The sequence below is a fragment of the Balaenoptera ricei genome, chromosome 14 (assembly GCF_028023285.1).
Source record: "Balaenoptera ricei isolate mBalRic1 chromosome 14, mBalRic1.hap2, whole genome shotgun sequence".
Classification (NCBI taxonomy): Eukaryota; Metazoa; Chordata; class Mammalia; order Artiodactyla; family Balaenopteridae; genus Balaenoptera; species Balaenoptera ricei.
This window is the reverse complement of record NC_082652.1, coordinates 3513240-3534381: the sequence shown is the minus strand read 5'-3', so window position 1 is coordinate 3534381 and position 21142 is coordinate 3513240. Positions and strand designations below refer to the sequence as shown.

The 21142-nt window shown below is 47.9% G+C and overlaps 1 protein-coding gene across 6 annotated transcripts in view; it reads left to right on the top strand.

Moving 5' to 3' along the window:
- The window catches only part of GLT1D1 (glycosyltransferase 1 domain containing 1), a 115319-nt gene that overhangs the window by 6757 nt on the left and 87420 nt on the right, over positions 1-21142 (top strand). For 5 of the 6 annotated variants that reach the window (XM_059893675.1, XM_059893672.1, XM_059893677.1 and 2 more), the window contains exon 3: positions 20201-20349. In XM_059893675.1, coding sequence (XP_059749658.1) covers positions 20201-20349 — 149 coding nt within the window. Of the gene's footprint in view, positions 1-5008; positions 5129-20200; positions 20350-21142 lie in introns of those variants that run through there. The other variant, XM_059893673.1, reaches the window with a different exon arrangement.

Here is a 21142-nt window from a genome sequence, read left to right as displayed (position 1 = left end):
CCCCCGCCGGACATTTCAACTGTGAGCCCATAAATTCTCATTTTGATTAAGCAAGAGTGACTTTCTGTCATCTGCAATTGAAAAAGCCCCAACTAATACAAGCAATACATACACATGCCTGCACAGAGAGAGAAAAGAAAAAATACAATGCCCTTCAGGAAAAAAAAAAATCAAATTTCACCGATGATTACAAAATGTAAAAAGAGGGATGCTTTGTCACTTGAATGGAGAAATACCCAGTGTTGGCAATGTTTTGGTAGATGAGTGTGCATGTAAATGACCAATGCAGAGTTACATTGTACGACTGTTCTGGAGGAAAATTAGTCACTTGTATGAAAACCACATTTGCCTACACTTTGAAAGTGCAATTCCATTTCTGGGAACTTAAGAATGTGTTCAGAGACTTAGCTATAAAATGTTCATTGCAGTGTTGCTTAAAATAGCAAAACGATTAGAAACAGCAAAGATACACGATAAGAAGGCACTGGTTAAATAAATTACAGTGCTTGCATACACTGGAATGTTACGTAGTCACTCGCATGTTACTATAGAAGTAGGTTCTGAGAAGTATTGCTGATATGTCATTGTATTAGTTTTCTGTGCTGTGTAACAAATGACCCCAACCTTAGCGGCTCAAACAACCGGCACTTATTATCTGGCAGCTCTGCAGGTCGGGAGACTGGGCATGCCTGACTGGGTTCTCAGCTCAGGGTCTCACAAAGCTGACAGCGAGGTGTGGGTGGGGCTGAGATCTCACCTAGAGCTCTTTCCAGCTCCTGTGCTTGTGGCCGAGTGCAGTTCCTTGAGGTGGGGGCGTTAGGGGGGGCCCATCTCCTGCTGGCTGGCAGTTGGGGGCTGCTCTCAGCCCCTCGTACCTGCCAGTACTCCTTGTCACACAGCCCCCCTTTATCCCCAAAGCCAGCAATAGAGAATCTCCCTGACATCGTATCCTCTCTCATACTTTGCATCTTTCCAACATCAGGAAATGCCCAGTCCCTTTAAAGAAACAGCTATTGGGTTTGACTCACCCTGCATATGGAGGGCAACTGATTTGGGAACTGAATCACTTCTGCAAATTCTCTTCACAGCACCACCTGGATGGGTGTTTGAACTGGAAGAAGGTGTAAAACAGGAGGTGGGAAATCTTGGGGGCCAAGTTAGAATTTTGCCTATCACAATTGCAAAAAGAGCAGTTACTCCCCCCCCACCCCAAAGTGTAGAGTGTTCCTATTTTTTTGTAGCAATCACACACAAAAAACAGGATACAAGTCAACAACTGAGTCCAAAAGAGAGCCAAAGAATCATAGTAAAGAATTCACATTGCCTGTGTTAGTTCGGGAGGTCTCCTGCTTTCTGTGTCTCAGTTTCCTCGTCTGCAAAGTGGTGAGAACCATAGTACCTACCGTCTAGGACTGGGGGGAGACTGAGGAGCATGGCAGAGTGCTTAGAATCTTGCCGAGCGCAGGTGAGCGCCACTGTTACGATGATTATTTGTGCAGTCTGGAAAAACTTGAAACCAAAGTGTTCATAGCCTTTTTCTCAGATAGTGGGATGCTGTGTGATTTTAAAATTCTGTTTTGTTTATCTGTATGGCTATGTAACAAAACTTGGTTGTGTAATAAAAATAAATTGAAAATTTTAAAGGTTAACTATGGGCCTCTGCAAATAACAGGTTGTTCCTGGAAGCAGTTAGAACATCTTCCCTTTAGTACACCTCCAGTGTGCACAGAATTGGACTTGTGTCTCTTCCGTAATTAGAAATAGGAAGCCTTATAGCTGCACCAAATGCTGTCAGACTCACTGTCTCATTCAGCAGTGCTGAGAATCTTTGGGGTGAGCGTCCTCCTGCTGAAAAGTTATGAAATGAGTCTGCCCAGCCATCAAAACAGCAGTGGGAATCATAGGCCTGCTTTCTTGCCCAAAGCTCACAGGGGAAATCACTTACTCCTGGTTGACTTCCACATGTTCATTAAACAACACTAGAAGGAACTAGTTACTTTCAGACCAACAGCTTTTTTTTTTTGCATTTGGTCACTTTCAAGTGCTGTCAGTGAAAGCCAGAAAAAGGAAACATAACCAGTGCACTTAAACCACAGTTCAGTTCTGCATGTATCTTTTTTTTTTTTTTTTTTAATGAAGATCTCTCTCTCTGTTTCTGTCTCTGTCACACACACACAGCATTTGTAGTTCTCAGTACTATGGAGAGGAATGATGGTGCAAAGATGGAAAACTCTGATGGAAATAAAGAAGCAGAATGCCTCACTTATTAATATCATGAAGGGAAAAAAAAGAAAAAAAGATGTCAAGTGTTGCTTTTTTTTTTTTTTGGCTGCACCACGTGGATTGCAGGATCTTAGTTCCCGGATCAGGGATGGAACCCAGGCCCTCGGCAGTGAGAGCGCAGAATCTTAACCACTGGACCTACAGGGAATTCCCCTGAAGTGTTGATCTTTATTACAGACCCATTTCTAAAGTCAATATGCCCACAGTGCCCTCCCTTGAAAACGCTATCACTTTTATACAGGGTAGATAATTTTCCCTGGTGCTAGGAACTAAAGAGATGGTCTGAGCAAACACTATGGTCAAAGAAAAAACAAATTTTTCTCTACATATATTTTAAGACCCTTATGTTAGAAGCATCTGGATAAATCTCCTAAGAGGTGCCAACAACCTTTTCTGTTCTACGCCCCCCCCCCCCCGTAATTATTTCTACATTATTCAATAATAACACAGTTGTCTTCGTACTCTTTTATATTACCTACTTGGGAGAATCATAAAAGACTTCATCAAAATGAACTAATTAACTATGATACTGTTTATAGTTCTTATTTTCCAAATGGGTAAACGGAAGCCATGAAAGCATAAAGTTACGGGCCCCCAAAGATATGTCAGAATCTCTTACCTCATGGAACTGGTGTCTTCCAGAAAAATCGAATAAAAGCCAGCTTCAGCCTAGCAAATCCTATTGTGGCAGCACTGACTTTCACTAAAAAAAATCAGGAATGCACTCTCATGGGAATAAAATCTCACAACAGAGCAAATGCAGTGGTTTTATTTAATCCAACAAACATCTATTGAGGGCCTTCCCAGTGCAGGACTTTGTCCCCAGCAAGCGGAGGTTAGAGCGGTGAGTGAGCTCAGGACCAGGGTGAAGGGTGGGCCCGCCATTCCCTGATCATGAAACAGAATGGGGTCAGTACAGAAGGGACAGAGAGCATGGGGGGGGGGGGAGGGGGAGGCCTTCGTACATGCAGCCATCTGTGAAAGGTGCCTCTGAAGTGGATTGAATGGTAGCCCTGAAAAAGATAATGTCCACATCCTAGTACACCATTTTATTCAGGGTGGCAATGTACCCAGCTAACAGACTGTATTTCCCAGCTGCCTTGGGTGGAAGATGTGGTCATGTGCACAGTAAGATAAAGTCACAGAGGCGGTGTGTAATTCCAGGAGGGGCCCTTAAAATGAAATGCACCATTTTGCCCTTCCTTCTTGCTGGCCTGTAATGCGAATGTGATGAGTGGAGCTCTGGCAGTCACATTGCACCTAGAGGCAATCTTAAGAATAAAGGCCAGGGACTTCCCTGGTGGCGCAGTGGTTAAGAATCTGCCTGCCAATGCAGGGGACATGGGTTCAAGCCCTGGTCTGGGAAGATCCCACATGCCACGGAGCAACTAAGCCCGAGCACCACAACTACTGAGCCTGCACTCTAGAGCCTGTGAGCCACAACTACTGAAGCCTGCGCACCTAGAGCCCGTGCTCCACAGCAAGAGAAGCCACTGCAATGAGAAGCCTGCACACCGCAACGAAGACCCAATGCAGCCAATAAATAAACAAATAAATGAATAAAAATTAAAAAAAAACAAAGAATAAAGGCCAAACAAGACCATGCTGGAGAAGAGAGAGAGAGGTCGCTGTCCCTGGTGACTATGGAGCCAAGATATAAACTTCAACTTCTGACAACAGGAATACAGATTGAGCTCACAAAGGAACTGAAATGCACCTACAACCGCTGTGGTAAACTGGGGAGCTCAGGTCCCATCTGTTAAACAAGGAGGCCACCTGACTGAGGGGGCTTAAATGCCCAGGTTCTTCCTTAATCAAACCAAAACCTAAGCTGCAAATGCCTCAAGGTTACAGAATCGAAACCTAAAGACAACCAATCACGAAGAGCCAACTAGACTTTCAGCAGTAGCCAATTAATAATTTCCTTACTTTGCTTCTGCCTTTTAGGTATAAAAGCCTCACCGCAGCTCCTGTCTGTGGGCCCTTGTGGCCACTTCCGGTTCTGTGCTACCCAACTGGAGTAAACTTTTGCTCTAACTGAAATTTTAAATAGCCCTCAGTTTCTCTCAACACTCTGAAGGGGCACCTGCTTCTTAGCTCTGTTTACTGTGGGAAAGATGGCTGCTATTGCCCCATCTCTCATTTTCAAGAGACACCAGAAGTCCCTGGCGGTGGCCCCATGGAAGCGGACACTGCTCACCCTGGTCCCCTTGGGAGGCCCCCCATGGCCTCCTCTGGTCCCTGTGGGAGGGACTCGGCTATCACCCCTGGTGCCGGCCGCCGTGGAAAGGGACCCGCGGACACCTGGTCCCCATGGCAGCAGCGCGCAGCCAACCTGGTCCCTCTGAGTGTGTGTGTGTGTGGTGGGGAGCCTGTGGCCAACTCTGGTCCCTGTGGCAGGAGATTGTGGCCACCCACCCCTTATCTCTGTGCGAAGGGACCCGAAATCACCTCTGGTGACAGTCCCCATGGAAGCAGACCTGCGGCCCCTCCGGGACCCCCGTGGGAGTCTCTTCTGGTTCCCTTGGGGACCCGAGGATCCCCTGCCGCTGGTCCCGTGGGAGGGGCCCCGCGCCCCGTCCCCCACCCCCCGGACACGCCCCCGCCGCCGCCCCGCGCGCCCCTGACCCCCGGCCCCGGAACCGGCGAGCGCGGGCGCGGCCTGGGGAGCGGCGGGCGGGCTGACGGACCCCGGCCGCCCCGGCCCGCGTCCCCGCCCCGCCCCGGGCCCGGCCTTGGCGGGCGGTGGACGGCCGGGCGGCGGCGGCGGCGGCGCCATGCGGCTCCTGTTCCTGGCGGTGCTCCGGCGGCACACGGGCAACGCCATCACGGCCCAGCGCGTCCGGTAGGTGCGGCGGCGGCGCGGGTCCCGGCGGGGGCACCGGCCGGGGGCGCGGGGGTCGGCCCGGCCTCCCCGAACCGCGCGCCCAAACGGACCGGCCGGAGGGCGCGGGGCCCGGGGGAGCGCGGGGCGGCGAGGGGCGCGTGTCCGGCTCCGGCGCGGGGGCCCGGGCCCCGCCCGGCGCTGCGGTCCTAACGCTCCCCCGAGGCCGCTCGGCCGGTGACGCCGCTGGTGCCCGGCGCCTGGGCGGCCCCGCGAGGCAGGCAGCGCGGCGGAGGCTGCTCGGCGTTCTGCGGCCACATCTCCGCGCGGCCGTCGTCACGGACGCTCCGTATGGATCGTGAGCGCCCTAGGTTTGGGGAGGCGGCGACGGAACGCGAAGTCGGGGCTTCGGGACGCGGCACGTCGGCGGGGACGGGAGAGAAAGAATACAAACACATGGGTATAAATATGCAGTGATACCTCTAGACCCGTGTACACGCACCCGCGAGGGCCGCTTGTGCGCGTGCGCTGTTTTAGGCGGGATGCTCCGGGGAGACCTCCGTGTTAGAGTGACATTTGCGCGGCATCCTGGGTGCGGCGAGGGTCCCTTGAAGCTGGGGCGGCCTGGCGGGGCGGGGGTGGCAGTAGGGGTGGACCAGGATTTCCAGGCAGAAGGAGCAGCAAAAGTGCAAACCAGTGTTACTGGACCTGCCATCCAAAGTAGCCTTTCCTTGGACTTCCCTGGCGGTCCAATGGTTAAGACTCTAAGCTTCCACTGCAGGGGGGCACGGGTTCAATCCCTGGTCGGGGAACTAAGATCCAGCGTGCCTGCGAAGTGTGGCGAAAAAACAAAACAGAAAAACCCACAAAGTAGCCTTCCCTCTTCTCCTCTGCCGTTTCCACCTTCCCCATCTCCTTGCCTGGTTATCTTCTTAACATTTATCTTTTCCTGCAGTTATCTTGTTTTCTAGGTTTATTCCTCCACTTTTTCTCTTCTCCCTGCTGGAAGGTAAGTCCCCAGGGCAGGGAGGGAGCTGATTAGTGCCCGAAGTTTCATAGCAGCTTTTTTTTTTTTTTTTTTTTTTTTTAAGCAAACTGACTTGCTTCATGAAATTTCTCAATTGACTTCCCCTCTGTGGGCCTTCTTCCTCATCATCCAAATGAGTGACTGGGGCTACACCTCCCCTTTCACATCCCTTTCTCCTCAAATACGTTAGTTCTCCTAAAGAGCAGCAGGAGCAGGATACGTCAGTCTTCTGAAGTTTAGGGTTAGGTTTTTCCCATGAGGATTTTCACCGCACAGGTTTATCTTAAGTCAGTGGCACCGCCATCACTCATTTGGAAGGCAGCTATGCTCACCACTGTTTATTTATTTATTTTTTGGCCGTGCTGTTCGGCCTGCGGGATCTTAATTCCCCCACCAGGGATCGAACCCATGCCCCCTGCCGTGGAAGTGCGGAGTCTTAACCACTGGACCGCCAGGGAAGTCCCAGCTGTCACCCATTTGGGCATAAACAGCCAGGAGGTACATGGTGGTCTCTATCCTCATGGAGCACATTGCAGTGGGGGAGAGAGAGATTGCAGGATTAACCAGAAATGAAGGAGGTGACTGGGGCTGCGGCTTCAGAGGAGGACTCTCTGAGGAGGTGACATTCCGGCCAAGACCCCAGTGACAGAAGGAGGCAGCCACTCAAGGATCTGGAAGGATGGATGGACCTGGGACAGGGTAATAGTACGGACACAGGTCCTGGGGACAGAGCAGGCTTGACAGGCTTGAGAAACAGAAAGAATCCATGCTCTCTGGACTAAGGCAAGGAAAGGAGGCCAGAGAGAGAGAGGGGCCAGCCCAGCAGAGCCTGCACCCGTAGTTTATGCTGTGGAAACTAGAGAGAACATCCATTATTTAACACCCCACTCCTCCCTCGAGCTGTACACCGGAGCCCAAATCTTCCAAAGGCTTGCAGCCACCAAAGGTCCCTCAGGTGAGTCAGGCGGGCACTTCCACGGACATTCAGCAGGGTGCAGGGCCCTTTAGTTACTTTGTTCTGTGTTTTCCTGGCTGTGCATGACGCGGAATAAAGATTGTTCTTTGTGCTTTGCTCTCTCTTCAGAGCCAGGCTTTGGTCTCCCCTTCACTCAGGAAGGATGGCTGCGGGGTTGGGGGGGGGGGGAAGAAAAAGGGAAAAGCGGAAGTTGCTGGAAGACATCTTCTGTCTTGTGAAAGCCTAGGTTCCTTGAGGAAATGATGCTCGGTGGCCTGAAGGGGAGGGGGAGGGAGGTTTCCATGGTGACAGACTTCCCTGGGAGCCAATTACCAGGAAGCAGTGAGAACCAGAGGAGCTCCTCAAACGTTCTCTGGGGAAGACCCCTGAGACCCTCCAGGGACCCTGGGCAGCAGCAGAGGGAACCCCCCCCTCCGATGAGTAAGATCGGGGTCCTCATCAGTCTAGCAGGGGAGGGTGTCTGAGTTAATTAAGAAGGGACTTAGAAAAAGAAGGAACGAGTCTATTCTTGCACACTCAAGCTTGTAGTTGTGAGTGAACACCCGATACATAAATAGCGATGCTGACTTGTGATGGGCACATCCGTACAGGACTGGACGTGTAGGATGCTCTGGGGAACCACCCCAGGCTAGACGTGGGACGGTTCAGGCATCGCAAACTGATAGAAAGACACAAGCTCTGGAGCAGACCTCCTGCCTTCACAAGGCGGCTTCCCTGCTTAAAATCCCTAAGATCTAAGCCAGGTTACATAATGGCAGCTCAGACCTGCCACACAGGCTTGTTATGAGGATCAAATATGAGTTAATACATTTTCAGTGTTTTGAACCAGGCTTGGTGCTTAGTACACACTTAATAAACGTGGGCTATTCGTAAGAATATGAACCTGAGTTGGCAAGGCAGGGAAGGGTTAGCGTTGGGGGGTGTCTCAGGCAGAGGGGCAGCAGGTAGGATGTGGGCAAGAGCGGATCCCTTCCCAAACTGAGTTGTGCAAACTTAGCAGAATAGAATGTTCTAGGTCAGTGATTCTCCATGGGAGCAGAGGCCAAGAGAACGTGCAGAGGAGGAAGGAGTGATTTTGCCCCCGGGGGCATGGAGTAGTACATGGAGGCATTTTTGTTGTCGCAGCTGGGGGTGAGGGGCTCCTGGCATCCAGTGGGTAGAGGCCAGGCGTGCAGCTACACACCCTGCAACGCACGGCACAGCCCTACGACAGAGATTGAACGAGCTCAAAACGTCCGGGGTACCGAGGCTGACAAACCCCGCCCTCGGGGGAGTCTGCAGACGTGCCTGAGAGGCAGGTAGGATGCAGGTCACACAGGACCTGCAGTTTTGTGCCAGGCACGGGATGCAACCATGAAACGCTATCAGATTTATATGTCGTCGCAGATGGTTTGGGCTGCAGCCTGAAGGGTAGATCAGGATGGTGGCAGAGGAGATGCCATTTGGAAGTGACGTATTTAAGAAGTGAAACGCACAGGGCTTGACAATTGAACATGGAGAGTGTCAAACGACAAAACGAATGCAATTTAGTAATGACGCTGATTCCCCTTATTCAAGGGAAAACAGTCTATGGATTTGGGGGCACAATGCCTCCCAAGCAGCCTAGCCGTCTTCTGAGGGATTCTGGCTGAGAGCGAGTTTTATAGAATCTCAGAAGCAACAACATGGAAACGGCATGACTGGCTAGGCCATCGGGGATTTCCTCACAAGGTAGCAGGCCCTGTTTCTCTAGGGTCAGGGACCCCGCCAAAGATGAGTCAGAGCATCGTGACTGATGTGTATTGTTTCCTTGACCACGAGGCCTGTCCTATAACACAGACTGACTTACGCTGAGATTTGTGACATCAGCCGGGCCATGGGGTGGCCTCCACTTTGTGGGTGCTGATCTACAAATTAACTTCATCAGGAGTGAGAGGGAAAAAAAAAAAAAAAATCCACAACTTCCTTCGTTATAGAGGGAAAATACTGAGAGAAAACCAAGAAAAGCTGGGTATGTTGGGGTCTTTGTAGTAGCCTTGGGCCTCTGCTGTCTAGGAGTTTTTTAGAAGGTGTAGGTGATGGAGAAGGCATGTGGGGGGAATATTCGTCTGCGGATTGATAACTAGAGAGGGACTCTTTTATTGTCTATGTGGCACCTTACATATCCTTCGGTATAATCAGTCTGCCCTGGGTCACTTAACTTTCCCTTCTAACCTAGGGGCTGTTTGCTAGAATTTTTAAAACCCTAATCAGGGCCTACTCTCTGGGGTTGTCTCCTAAGCACTTATAAATGTTAGAAACCTGCGTCAGAGGTGTTTTTTCACCTCTGAACAAAAAGGAGCTCTGTTTGGGGTATGCGGTTTGCTGGCACTGTTCCGTGGGCTCTTGTGTGGACGAGAATCAGGGAGCCTGACCTGCCCAGCAGCGCTGCTGTCTGCGTCTCCATCTGGTCTGTGTCCCCATGGTGTCACCTGACTCAGCTAGAAGCCGGGTGCAGCGAGGGGACCCGCGGGTCCCCGTTCACCCCTAATCCCCTGGGGCTGCCAACCGTTTCCAGAAGAACCAGGCAATCTTGAGGATCCTCTAAATCAGCCGAAGGGGTTCAGATCAGTTGCTAACAGTAAAGGTCGAAGTTTAAATTGCCCAAGTCATAGATGTAAAAAAACTAGAAACAAAACAGTCACACCCACACCGTTGCTTTAGTGACGAGGTAACAGGAGATCAGAGTTTCAAAGTGCGCCTCCTGCTAGGCTAAAATAAATAGCAGAGCTGAGCAGTTGGCCAGAGATCATCCACCTGCAAACCCAGAGGTATTTACTCTCTGACCATTTCCAGGGAAGGTATGCTGACCCCTTGCTCTAAACCGGACTATCAGAGACTTGCTAGACTACTGGGCCTCACACCTAGAGTTTGTCTGCAGCACTGCTAAGGGTTTAGGGAAATGCAGGAAGAGAGATGGAAAAGAAGGGAATTCCCTGCCAGTCCAGTGGTTAGGACTCTGCACTTTCAGTGCCAAGGGCCCAGGTTCAATCCCTGGTTGGGGAACTAAGAGCCCGCAAGCCGCAAGGTATGGCCCAAAAAAATTTTAAAATAGAATACATACATACATACATACATACAAAATAAAAAGAGAGAGAGATGGAAAAGAAGAAAAGGTGAAGGATTGAGGCTTGCTAGGTCCAGAGTAGGGAGTCCTAGAAGTCAGTGCTTGGATGAGTGTCCTGGCACCCAAGTGAGTGCAGTGTGCCCCAGTGAGAGCAGCACTTGTACAGTGGCTGTGACTCTGTGTTCTTCCTTCTGTGGTTCTTCATCTGGAAAACGGTGTATAAAAGAGTTTTTATTTGAATGGGAAGCACTTTAGATAACAGAAGCAAACAAGACTTTCTGGAAACTCACTGGAAGGGAAAAAAACAAAAAGGAAGAAAGGCAAACATCATGGCATCCAAAGCAGCCCTGACCCTACTGCCCAGCTGCCTTCTGCCGGTCTAAGCTTGAATTCTGCTGTGAGTGCCGAGCGTATGGGAAGGAAAAAAGCCTGAGCCTATTCAAGTTTTCTACTTTTTCTTTAGAAGATGCCAAGGAAATGATGCCGAAAACTTGACCTCTGTGCCCCGGTGCCAAATCGAATCTCGGAAGCAGAGTTTTGGGTGAAGTAGAAAGCAATAGCTTTATTGCTTTGCCAGGCAAAGGGGGTCACAGTGGGCTAGTGCCCTCAAAAACTGTGTGTCCCGACCTGGGAGGATTTGGTGAGGAGTTGCTTTGGTTTTTGTTTGTTTGGGCCGAGCCACGCGGCATTCGGGATCTTAGTTTCCCAACCAGGGATTGAACCCATGCCGCTGTGGTGGAAGGGTGGAGTCTTAACCACTGGACCGCCAGGGGAGTCCCTGAGGAGTTTTATAGCAATGGGTCAAGGGCGGGGTTGCTGATAAGGATCAGGGTGTGTGCAGGGCCTACATTCCTTTAATCTGGCCTCAGGTGGTCTCCTGGTGAGCTTCTGTGGTTCTCGAGGTTATCAAACTGTGACCTTCTCTCTGGAATGAAAACTGCTTTATCAAGTAGTGAACATCTTCCATTTGTTGGGGGTTTTAGTTCTTCAGAAGAGCTCAGAGATATTGTTCTGTGTATCCCTTGAGGTGGAACCAGGACCCTGCCCCAAGGTTTCTTTTTATAGTTCTTTTTATAGTTTCTTTTTTTTAATTAATTTTTATTGGAGTATAGTTGCTTTACAATGTTGTGTTAGTTTCTGCTATACAGCAATGTGAATCAGTTATATGTATACATATATCCCCTCTTTGTTAGATTTCCTTCCCATTTAGGTCACCACAGTGCATTGAGTAGAGTTCCCTGTGCTATAGAGCGGGTTCTCATTAGTTATCTATTTTATACATAGTAGTGTCTATATGTCAATCCCTATCTCCTAATTCATCCCATCCCCCTGCTCTATTGTCTCCTGACTGCTCCCCCCCCCCCCCCCCCCCCCCCCCCCCCCCGTGTCTCTGCATCCCCTCCCTCTGCTGATTAGCAACTGTTTGAACCTGCCCTTTGGGACTCAGGGGAGGTCATGGAGGCTGCAGCGTATTTCCTACAAACAAGAAATGGGGGACACAGAGGGGCTTCTGAGCCCAGTAGCCCCACAGGGTCCTGCTCAGTTTCAGAAACTGCAGAGGTACATTAAGTCAGTGGGAAGAGGCTATTTCCTTTCCTCCCCCTGATGTAATCATTGTCGGTTATTGTCTTCATTTGGCAAATATTTATTATTGAGCATCTCTAGTGGGCACAGCACTGTGAAGACCCTGGGCGTGGAGCCAGGGAAGGACAGGTGAGCCCTGCGGAAGCCAGCAGCCATTCAACCAGAGAATTTTTAGCACATCAGCTCAGTGCTAAGCCCTGTCATTCGAAAGAAGTTTCCAGCCTTCTAGCACGGACATACGATTACACAGATTATTTAATTACAATATGATCAGTGCTAGGAAGAAGTGCTGGGTGGTAAGAGTATGTTCAAAGGACAGACCTAGTTCTAGGGGGGGTCTGGGAGGCTCCCCTGAGAAATAGTTTTTGCTTTCTCATACAGTTTTTTTATTGAGATATAATTCACATACCATAAAATTCACCCTTTTAAAAGCATCCAATTCAGTGGTTTTTAGTATATTCATAAAGTCACACACCATTGCCACAATCTAATTTCAGAACATTTTCAGCCATCTCAAAAGGCACCCCAGACCCATTAGCAGTCACCCCCCCATCCCCCCCGCCCCAGCTCTGGGCAACCGCTAATCTTTCTGTCCCCATGGATTTGCCTATTCTGGACATCTCATATAAATGGAATCATACACTATGTGGTCCTTTCTGAGGACTTTACATAATGCATCAGTACTTAATTCTTTTATAGCTGAATAATACATTCCGTTGATGGACATATCACATTTTGCTTGTCCATCCATCAGTTGAAGGACATTTGGGTTGTTTCCACTTACTGGCTACTATGAATAGTGCCGCTGTGAACATTTGCGTATGAGAAATAACTTTCTAAGCTGGGGTTTCAAACCTGTAGGTTAGCTGGGTGAAGAGGGAGAGAGGTTGGGAACAGCATTCCTGGCCAAAGGACCTGTATGTGCGGATGCCCTGAGGCAGGAAGGCACTTGTGGAGTTGAGAAGCCGAGGCAGCTGAAGAGCCAGCAAGAGAGAGCAGCTGGCCTGGCAGGCGTGAGCCAAATCATTGCCACAGTGAAGGTTCTGGATTGAATGCTAACAGGATTACAGGGTGAGGGACTGAGGTGGCGACACAGGGAGGGAGAGGATAGATTCGAACATGATTTGGAAGGACCTGGGATGATGCAGCAGAGGAGAGACAAGATGTCAGAGATGCTCGTGCGGCTCTGGTGTGTGCTGCCAAGTGAGCAGTGGCCACTTCTCACTGTGTTACTCAACCGAACCTTGGGTCCACTCGCCCGATGCACGGCAAAGCCAATCTACTGACACCAGGTTGTGGTGAAGGAAAGTACAGTGTTTATTGCAGGCTCCAAGTAAGGAGAATGGGCAGCTCATGCTCCAAAGACCCAAACTCCCCAGTGGTTTTCAGGGAAGTGTTTTTAAAGGCAACATTTGGGATGAGGGCTGCAGGGTGCGTGCCTTTCTTTTGATTGGTTGGCGGGGAGGTAACAGAGTGCTGTTCTGGGAATCTCAATCCTCAGCCTTCTGGTTCCACCCAGTCTGGGGTCCACATGCTTATGCTCAGTGTGTAGTCACCATCCTCCACCTGGGTGAGGGGTCTTAGTTCTTGCAGAACAACTCAAAGAGAGCATCAGATTGTTATCTGTATCACTTCAGGAGGATCTAGGACTCTGTTTTATCACTGAACTATTGTTTCTTTCTTTTTTTTCTTCTTTTTTTAAAAATTTTTTCCTTTTTAATTTATTTTTGTTTTTGTTGTTTTGAACTATTGTTTCTTGACTGCTTCTACTCTGTTTTTGTGTCCCCTCCCTTTCCCTAAGTAGTGACTGCTTGAGTCTACTCTTTGGAATTCAGGGAGGGTCTAGGAGACTAAAGCCTTTTTCTCCAAACAAGAAATGGGAGACAGGGAGGGGCTTTGGGACCCTCTGAGGTCAGAGGACTGTTGCTGTGGAAGGGATGGAGGGGCATGGGGGAAAGATAACCCGCTGTGGTTGGAGATTCTGATGGCTTACAAGGAGCTAGATGCAACAAGTGGATTTTATATCAGCGAACAAGAAAGGCTCTAAGCTGCTGGTCTGTGATCCTCGCAGAGATTTTCAGCCTCACGTCACTGAAAACCCAACCCCAATCGGCCTGGGCAAGGACTGGGATTTCACGGCTTATCCTATAAAAAGTCTGGAGGTGGGGCGGGCTTCAGGCGTGATTTTGCAGCTAAGATGACATGGACAGGAGTCAATGGCTCTCTGTGTCTTGGGTCCACTTCCCACTCCTGTCAGGTTTTCTTTTTCTAGCACCTCCCAACCCTACATCCATCCAGTTCAAGCCCAGCCAGAAACAATGAGTTTGAGTGTCTGAAAGTGCAGCACCAGGTCCCAAATTGCATACCCCGGGGTGGGAGTGTGCATAGGTGGGGTGCTGTGGTTGGATCCGGGGGTTGGGTGCTTCCCGTTCAAATGAGCGACGGGGACCTTCAAGGCTGCAGGAAGCGGGGACATGGCAGCGGATGCTCTGGAGGCCACACGTTTCAGAGTGAAGGCTTTACTGATTCTTATCCATGAAGGAAAGGGGAAAAGCAGACCTGTGAACTTTCGAAGACTTAAGGGAATAACAAACATTGTTGGCATTGAAGGAGCAGGAAATAACTTGCAGGGGAGGTGGTTAAAATTGGGAAGTTTTTTCACAGAAGTTCCAATACCTGGCTTCTCTTGGCGAACTGGCAGAACTGGCCACCGTGAGATGGTGTCTTCATGGTACCCGCTGTCTAGAGCTGGAGAGGATTTAATCCAGCGTGTTCACACATAAAGGGAGCCGCGTGTGTCATTTAAAACGTTCTAGTAGTTACTTTACACAAAGCAGAAAGAAGCAGATTAAATTAATTTTAATAATACATTCCCATGAACTCGGTGTATCCAAATATCATTGCAGCATGTCATCAGTACAGAAATTACGAATGAGCTGTATGTATATTTTACACTCAGCACCACTGTGTTCAGACTTGCCATGTCCACAGTGCTCCGCTGGCCCACTTTGCCTTATTAGACAGTGCAGGACTGACCCCTGCAGATGGGACCTTTCTCTCCCGTTTGGGGGAGGGCTCCTCATGCCTTATGGTCCCCACCGCACCCCCATCTCCCCATTCATTTATTTCAGCAGTCTGAGCTCAGCAGACATTTGGGTTTGAGACCTGGTCTAGACGCTTTGCCTGTTTTGTGATTGTATTTTTGCTTCCTTTTAAAAAGAGTGATTTCCTAACAGTAATTCTCTTGAGTACAGGAATCCCATTAGAATTGCATTAAAAAAGTAGATACACTTTACTGTTTACAAAACACACCCGCAAAGATAACATGCACGGTAACACCATGTCCTGCAAATGTGTTATCATCTCACTTCATTTACGGAAAGGCAAGGGGGACAGTGCCCTGTGCAGTTTACCTTTCCGAACTGGGGCTCACGGGTTCACGCGGGCCTTGCATCCGCACGAAGACCTTCATCTCGCTGAGCTCCACCACGGATTCAAGCCCAGCATCGTTTCTTCTAATGTATCAGACAGTCTTGAAGTATTGTCCGAGGGTAACATTTCACAGTTCAACACAGGTGACTTTGCCCCACCAGTGACATGACACTGTTTCCCCCCCAGGTGAGCCTTGGTTGACATCACTGGGCTGCCAGTAGGTGCTGTGTCCTGTGAGGAACATTGGTCCCAGCCAGCTGTTCACGCTCAGAGGCCCACAGCGTGGGATGGCCTTAAGGAATATTAGACCCATGTTTCCCATCTCAGGATCATGCAGGGGCTCATGGCCATGGAATGGAATGCAATTCGTGTTGCCTGCCCTATCTTTTTTTTTTTTTTCTTTAATCAAGACATCATAGTTTATGGAAATTCACATAAGTTAAACACACAAATGATTAAGCTTTTTTGTGTACTCAGTTAAAGGGGATGGCTTTCAGCCAGGTGGAAGCAGGTAGGGTCCCACTGAATCTTTGAATCTTGGGTCAGGGGTGTGCAAGGAGCTTCAGTCAATTCCTGGAACATGCTCAAAGCCTCTTAATTTATTGGAGATGCTTTCATTCTCAAATAAATAAATAAATAAAAAGCCTTCCTTAAGCCAAATAAGCCAGAACTCCTGGGACATAATAGGTGCTCAGGGAATTTATTAGTTGAATCAAGTTATCACTCACAGAAGTGATGCCGAAAGCTCGGCCTCTGTGCACCAGTGCCAAATCAAATCTCGGAGACAGAGTTTTGGGTGAAGTAGAAAAGAGTAGCTTTATTGCTTTGCCAGGCAAAGGGGGACACAGCGAGTTCCTGCCCTTGAAACTGTGTGTCCCAATCCAAACTTAAAATTGGGAAGTTTTTTCACAGAAATTCAAATACCTGGTGAGGAGTTTTATAGCAGTGGTTCAAGGATGGGGTTGCTGATAAGGATTCGGGTGTGTGCAGGGCCTGCGCCCCTTTAATCTGGTCTCCAGATTAAAATCTGCAACCAGGACCCTGCCCTCAGGCTGCACTACTGTGTCCTGACTCCTCCTCCCCTGTCTCTGCACCCCCTCCCTTCCCTGATCAGTGACTGTTTGAACCTGCCCTTTGGAACTCAGGGAAGGTTGTGGAGGCTGAATGAAGCCTATTTCCTGCAAACAAGAAACGGGGGACACAGAAAGGATTTTGTGCCCAGGAGCCCCACAGGGTCCTGCTCAGTTTCAGAAGGAACCAGGACAGAGCAATTTAAAGGTGTTACAAGTCAACTGGAAAGAAGGCTCCAGTATCAGTCCATAGAGAATTAAGATTAAAAAAAAAAACTATTTTGGAATCTTAATGAGATCATAAAGCTAGTGTTGGGCTTCCCTGGTGGCACAGTGGTTGAGAGTCTGCCTGCCCATGCAGGGGACACGGGTTCGAGCCCTGGTCTGGGAAGATCCCACATGCCGCGGAGCAACTGGGCCCGTGAGCCACAACTACTGAGCCTGCGTGTCTGGAGCCTGTGCCCCCGCAACGAGAGGGGCTGCGACGGTGAGAGGCCCGCACACCGCGATGATGAGTGGCCCCCACTTGCCGCAACTGGAGAAAGCCCTCGCACAGAAACGAAGACCCAACACAGCCAAAAATAAATAAATAAATAAATAAATAAATAAATAAATAAATAAATAAAGCTAGTGTTGAAATGCCATTTGAAAATAGGCTTAATAAATCAAGAATGAGCCGCTATCTGTACCTAACCACCCCCATCCCATATGCCCTACCCTATAGATTCTGCATCAGCCAGAAATCTCTCAGGTATGGATTTCCTAAGTAGAATTCAAATTGTCTCTTTTCCATTTATCAACACCTTTTTATTTTTGGCTTCTCATTTTAAAGTTCTAAGAAGATGGAGTAACAATTATTTCACCCATCCTCTGAAGCACAGTTGCATCCTTAGTTTTGCACGGTGTGTACTTTTAGGCTGAAGCGAGCCGATAGCTAGACTGCCTGCAGGCTTCTGTCCTGGCTCTGCTTAACAGTTAGTTGCCATCAGCATTTCCAGACGAGTTCGGGGGTGCGTGGGGCGGCGGCAGTGATTGGATCAGCGTTAACAGTGGAAACGATAAGATCAAGAGACTCAGCGGGCTTTAAGAGCAGAAGCCAACTCAAGTCTCCAGGCCTCTTAGTCTTTCTTTCTTGGCCCAGTGACAGCTGCAGTCTTGTGCATTTAATTTACAACACAAAAGAGAAAACAGAAAATTTAGCATTCCCGTAGTAGAGTAGGTGATGATTCTCACCATATTCCCCAGAGTGGTGTGGGCTTGAGGATTTGAATCTAATGTTTCTTCAGAGGTCCTGAGTTCCCCTGAGGCTCCCACGGTATAAGCAGGTTGGTCATTTTATGGTCATTTTGCTTAAAGATTCTAGATCCTTCATTCTTCTATGTTTACTCTTATTATTTGATACACTGTTGCCCCTAAGTGCAAGCCAGCTAATCCATCTGGTGTTCAGCTGAAGAGTAACAATCTTTATTATTGCTGGAGTTAGCGGGGAGGGGGGGGGGTGTTACTGGCTATATTGGGTTTAAACTTTGTACTACAGTATCTTCTGGATGATTTAAGAGATTTTCAAGGGTAATTTTAAGTGTCCTTGATTGCCACCTATGTGCTGATTTTGTGGTTTTTTTGTTTGTTTTTTCCAATTTTTTTTTTTTTGGAGTATAGTTGATTTACGATGTTGCATTAGTTTCAGGTGTACCGCAAAGTGATTCAGTTCTCTACACACACACACACACACACACACACACACACACTCACACATATTCTTTTTCAGATTCTTTTCCATTATAGGTTATTACAAGATATGGAGTATAGTTCCCAGTGCTATACAGTAGGTCCTTGTAGGTTATTGATTCTGTAATAGAAGCACTAAGTACGATGTGACTGCCTTGTTCATATAACTGCATCCCAGAGTGCTTGTGGTAACAATGGGCTCGGAGAACAATGGAAACAGTGAGAGAGACGGCTGTGTTAGGAGCAGGGGCTGTCAGATTTCACCGAAGGGAGCTGGCATTGGGGAACGTCGGGACATGGTCGTGGGGCTCAGAGGACATGATGCGTTGGGTGTCCTGCAGGTGGAAGGGCTGGACTGGAGCTAAGGGTGTCAAGAGTGGGATGCGCCTGGCTGTGCAGGGGATGCAAGCTATGAAGGGTGCTGTGTGCTAGGCTAGGGCGTTTGGACTTGATCCCAGAGACACATTCAGCCGTTAGTTTATTCAGTAAGCAAGACAGATCCAGGCCCCATTCTCATGGAGTTGACAGTTGGGCTGACTACCCCAAGCCATTTGAGGTTTTTTGTTTTGTTTTTTAAATTTTTTTTTTTTGGCTGTGCCATGCAGCATGCAGAATCTTAGTTCCCCGGCCAGGGATCAAACCCGCGTCCCCTGCAGTGGAAGAGCAGAGTCTTAACCACCGGACTGCCAGGGGAGTCCCCATTTGAGGGTTTTAATGAACCTGGTTGGATTGGTTGTATATTCACGTGCACCTCAAACAATTTTAAAAGATAATATATGCACCTGGTCAAAGAATCCAGCCATGCAAAATGGTGTGTGATGAGAAGATAATCTCTCCCCCACCCTGGTCCCTGGTCCTCTTTAGACAGAATCATTATTGTCTATTTCTTCTGTATCCTTCTAGAGATGTTCCGTGCACACATACTATATATGCACAAAGTGTTCTTCACCTTGTGAAGAACACTTCATTAACAATGTGTCTCGGAGTTTATTCTAAATGACTTCATAGTGATCTGCACTCTTCTCATGGCATCAGACCTGAGTACCTCATATGCGCCATAATATAACTGGTCCCCTACTGATGCACACTGAGGTCAGTGTTAGTCGTTTTGCTACTTCGGATGTAGCCTCGGTGCTTATTCTTGGGTGCATGTTTTGCACTCATATCCAAGTGTGTCTTTGGAATCAGTTCTGAGAAGTGGAGTTGTTTGGTCACAGAGTTTGTGCATTTTAAATATATTAGCTGTTTCTACTTTGCCCACAGAAGAGGTTGTACCAGTTTACCCAGTATAGGAATGTTTATTTCATGAAGCCATAGGCAGACTTTTGATCTTTACAAATTTTCTACATTAAAAGGATGACTGAAGTTGATCACCATTTCTCATATTTAAAAGCCCAATTGTAGGGGGTTTTTTGTTTTTGTTTTGTTTTGTTTGGCATGGACTGAAATTTTATGGTGATACCTATTTTTCTATTGGGTTAAGTTTTTTTCTTATTGACTTATGAGAGTTCTTTATATATTAATGAAATTAGCTTCTTTCCTTCTGTAAGTGTTGTAAATAGTTGGTTTTTTTCCCCCTGGTTTCTCATTTGCCCTTTGATTTTGCTCATGCTATTTCCGCCATTCAGGAAGTTTCTTTTTGGTTTATCGGATTTGTATTTTAGATTTCTGTTGCAAGGAACTGAACCGTGGTGAGAAGAAAAGAGACATATTTGAAAGATATTTGGGAGGTAGAATGGAAAGGCCATGGAGTATTTCTTGAAGCTAATGATAATGGGTGACTTTTGAATTCTTGATTAAAAACTGAGTCACAGATGCCTAAACACAAACTTTGAGAAACAGGAGAAAAAAGTGAAATCAAAGAAGGGAGCTTTCTGATACAGCAAATGTCACTGGAAATGGCCGTGGGTGCCTTGTGTCTCAAGGCTGCCAAGCCTTCCTGAATTAGCCCTTCATCCTGCTGGCCTTGGTCGCAGCCATGGCCCCAGTCCCAATCCTGGTATCTGAGACTGGTGGATGAATGTATTTTAGGTGGATTGTCTCTAAAGGACAATTCAGAAAATATGTATTACTAACTTTTGATTTGATTAATCTTTGGATTGGTTTTCAGTTTTAACCACAGCAGCAACTTGTGTCCTTTTAACGTTTTTTTCTCCTGTCTTTTTCTTTCTCTGTGTGTTTTTTGATAAAGGGACCATCTAGAAGCTGCGGGTCACGTGTGTATTCTGAAAGATGCCTTGGACTTTGAAAGCCCATCCGAAATCTCCAACTTCATCAAGGCTGAGAGCTTGGAGGCAGCTATGGCTCTTCATCTATATAGAGGGGGTAGACTTTTGCCAGGTAACCCCTCTTCCCCAGAGGTGGGGCACTAGCAGTCAGGAGACCAGAGCACCTGCGATTTCAACTTAAACATCCATGAAGCAGCTTATCCCTGCTCAGAAATGGAAGGGATATAATCTTTTTGCTTTGCTCTTCTAAACGGAGTAATTTTCTAAAAACGATGTAACTACACCAATTGAGAATGGATGCATATACACTGAAGCTGTTTTTACGGCATGAAGAGTCTTTTTTTTTTACAAGTTTTTTAAAAAAATATTTATTTATTTATTTATTTATTTATTTATTTATTTATTTATTTATTTATTTTTGGCTGCGTAGGGTCTTCATTGCTGCGCACGGGCTTCTCATTGCGGTGGCTTCTCTTGTTGCGGAGCACAGGCTCTAGGCACGCAGGGTTCAGTAGTTGTGGCACGTGAGCTCAGTAGTTGTGGCTCACGGGCTCTAGAACACAGGCTCAGTAGTTGTGGCGCACGGGCTTAGTTGCTCTGCAGCATGTGAGATCTTCCCAGACCAGAGATTGAACCCATGTCCTCTGCATTGGCAGGCGGATTCTTAACCACTGCGCCACCAGGGAAGTCCCTATGGCATGAAGGGTTTTATCCTGAATGTTTTTGATGTGTATTTCTTAACTCAAAGTCTAATTTTCAAAAGTTAAAAATGGGACTCTTTCAGAAAATATAGAAGTGAGCACATAGGAGAGAGTTTATTCAACTGATTTATTAATGAGGAAACTACTAAGATGCTAAAGCCAGTTTAAAGAGCATTTGAGGGACTGAGATTTTTTTTTTTTTGA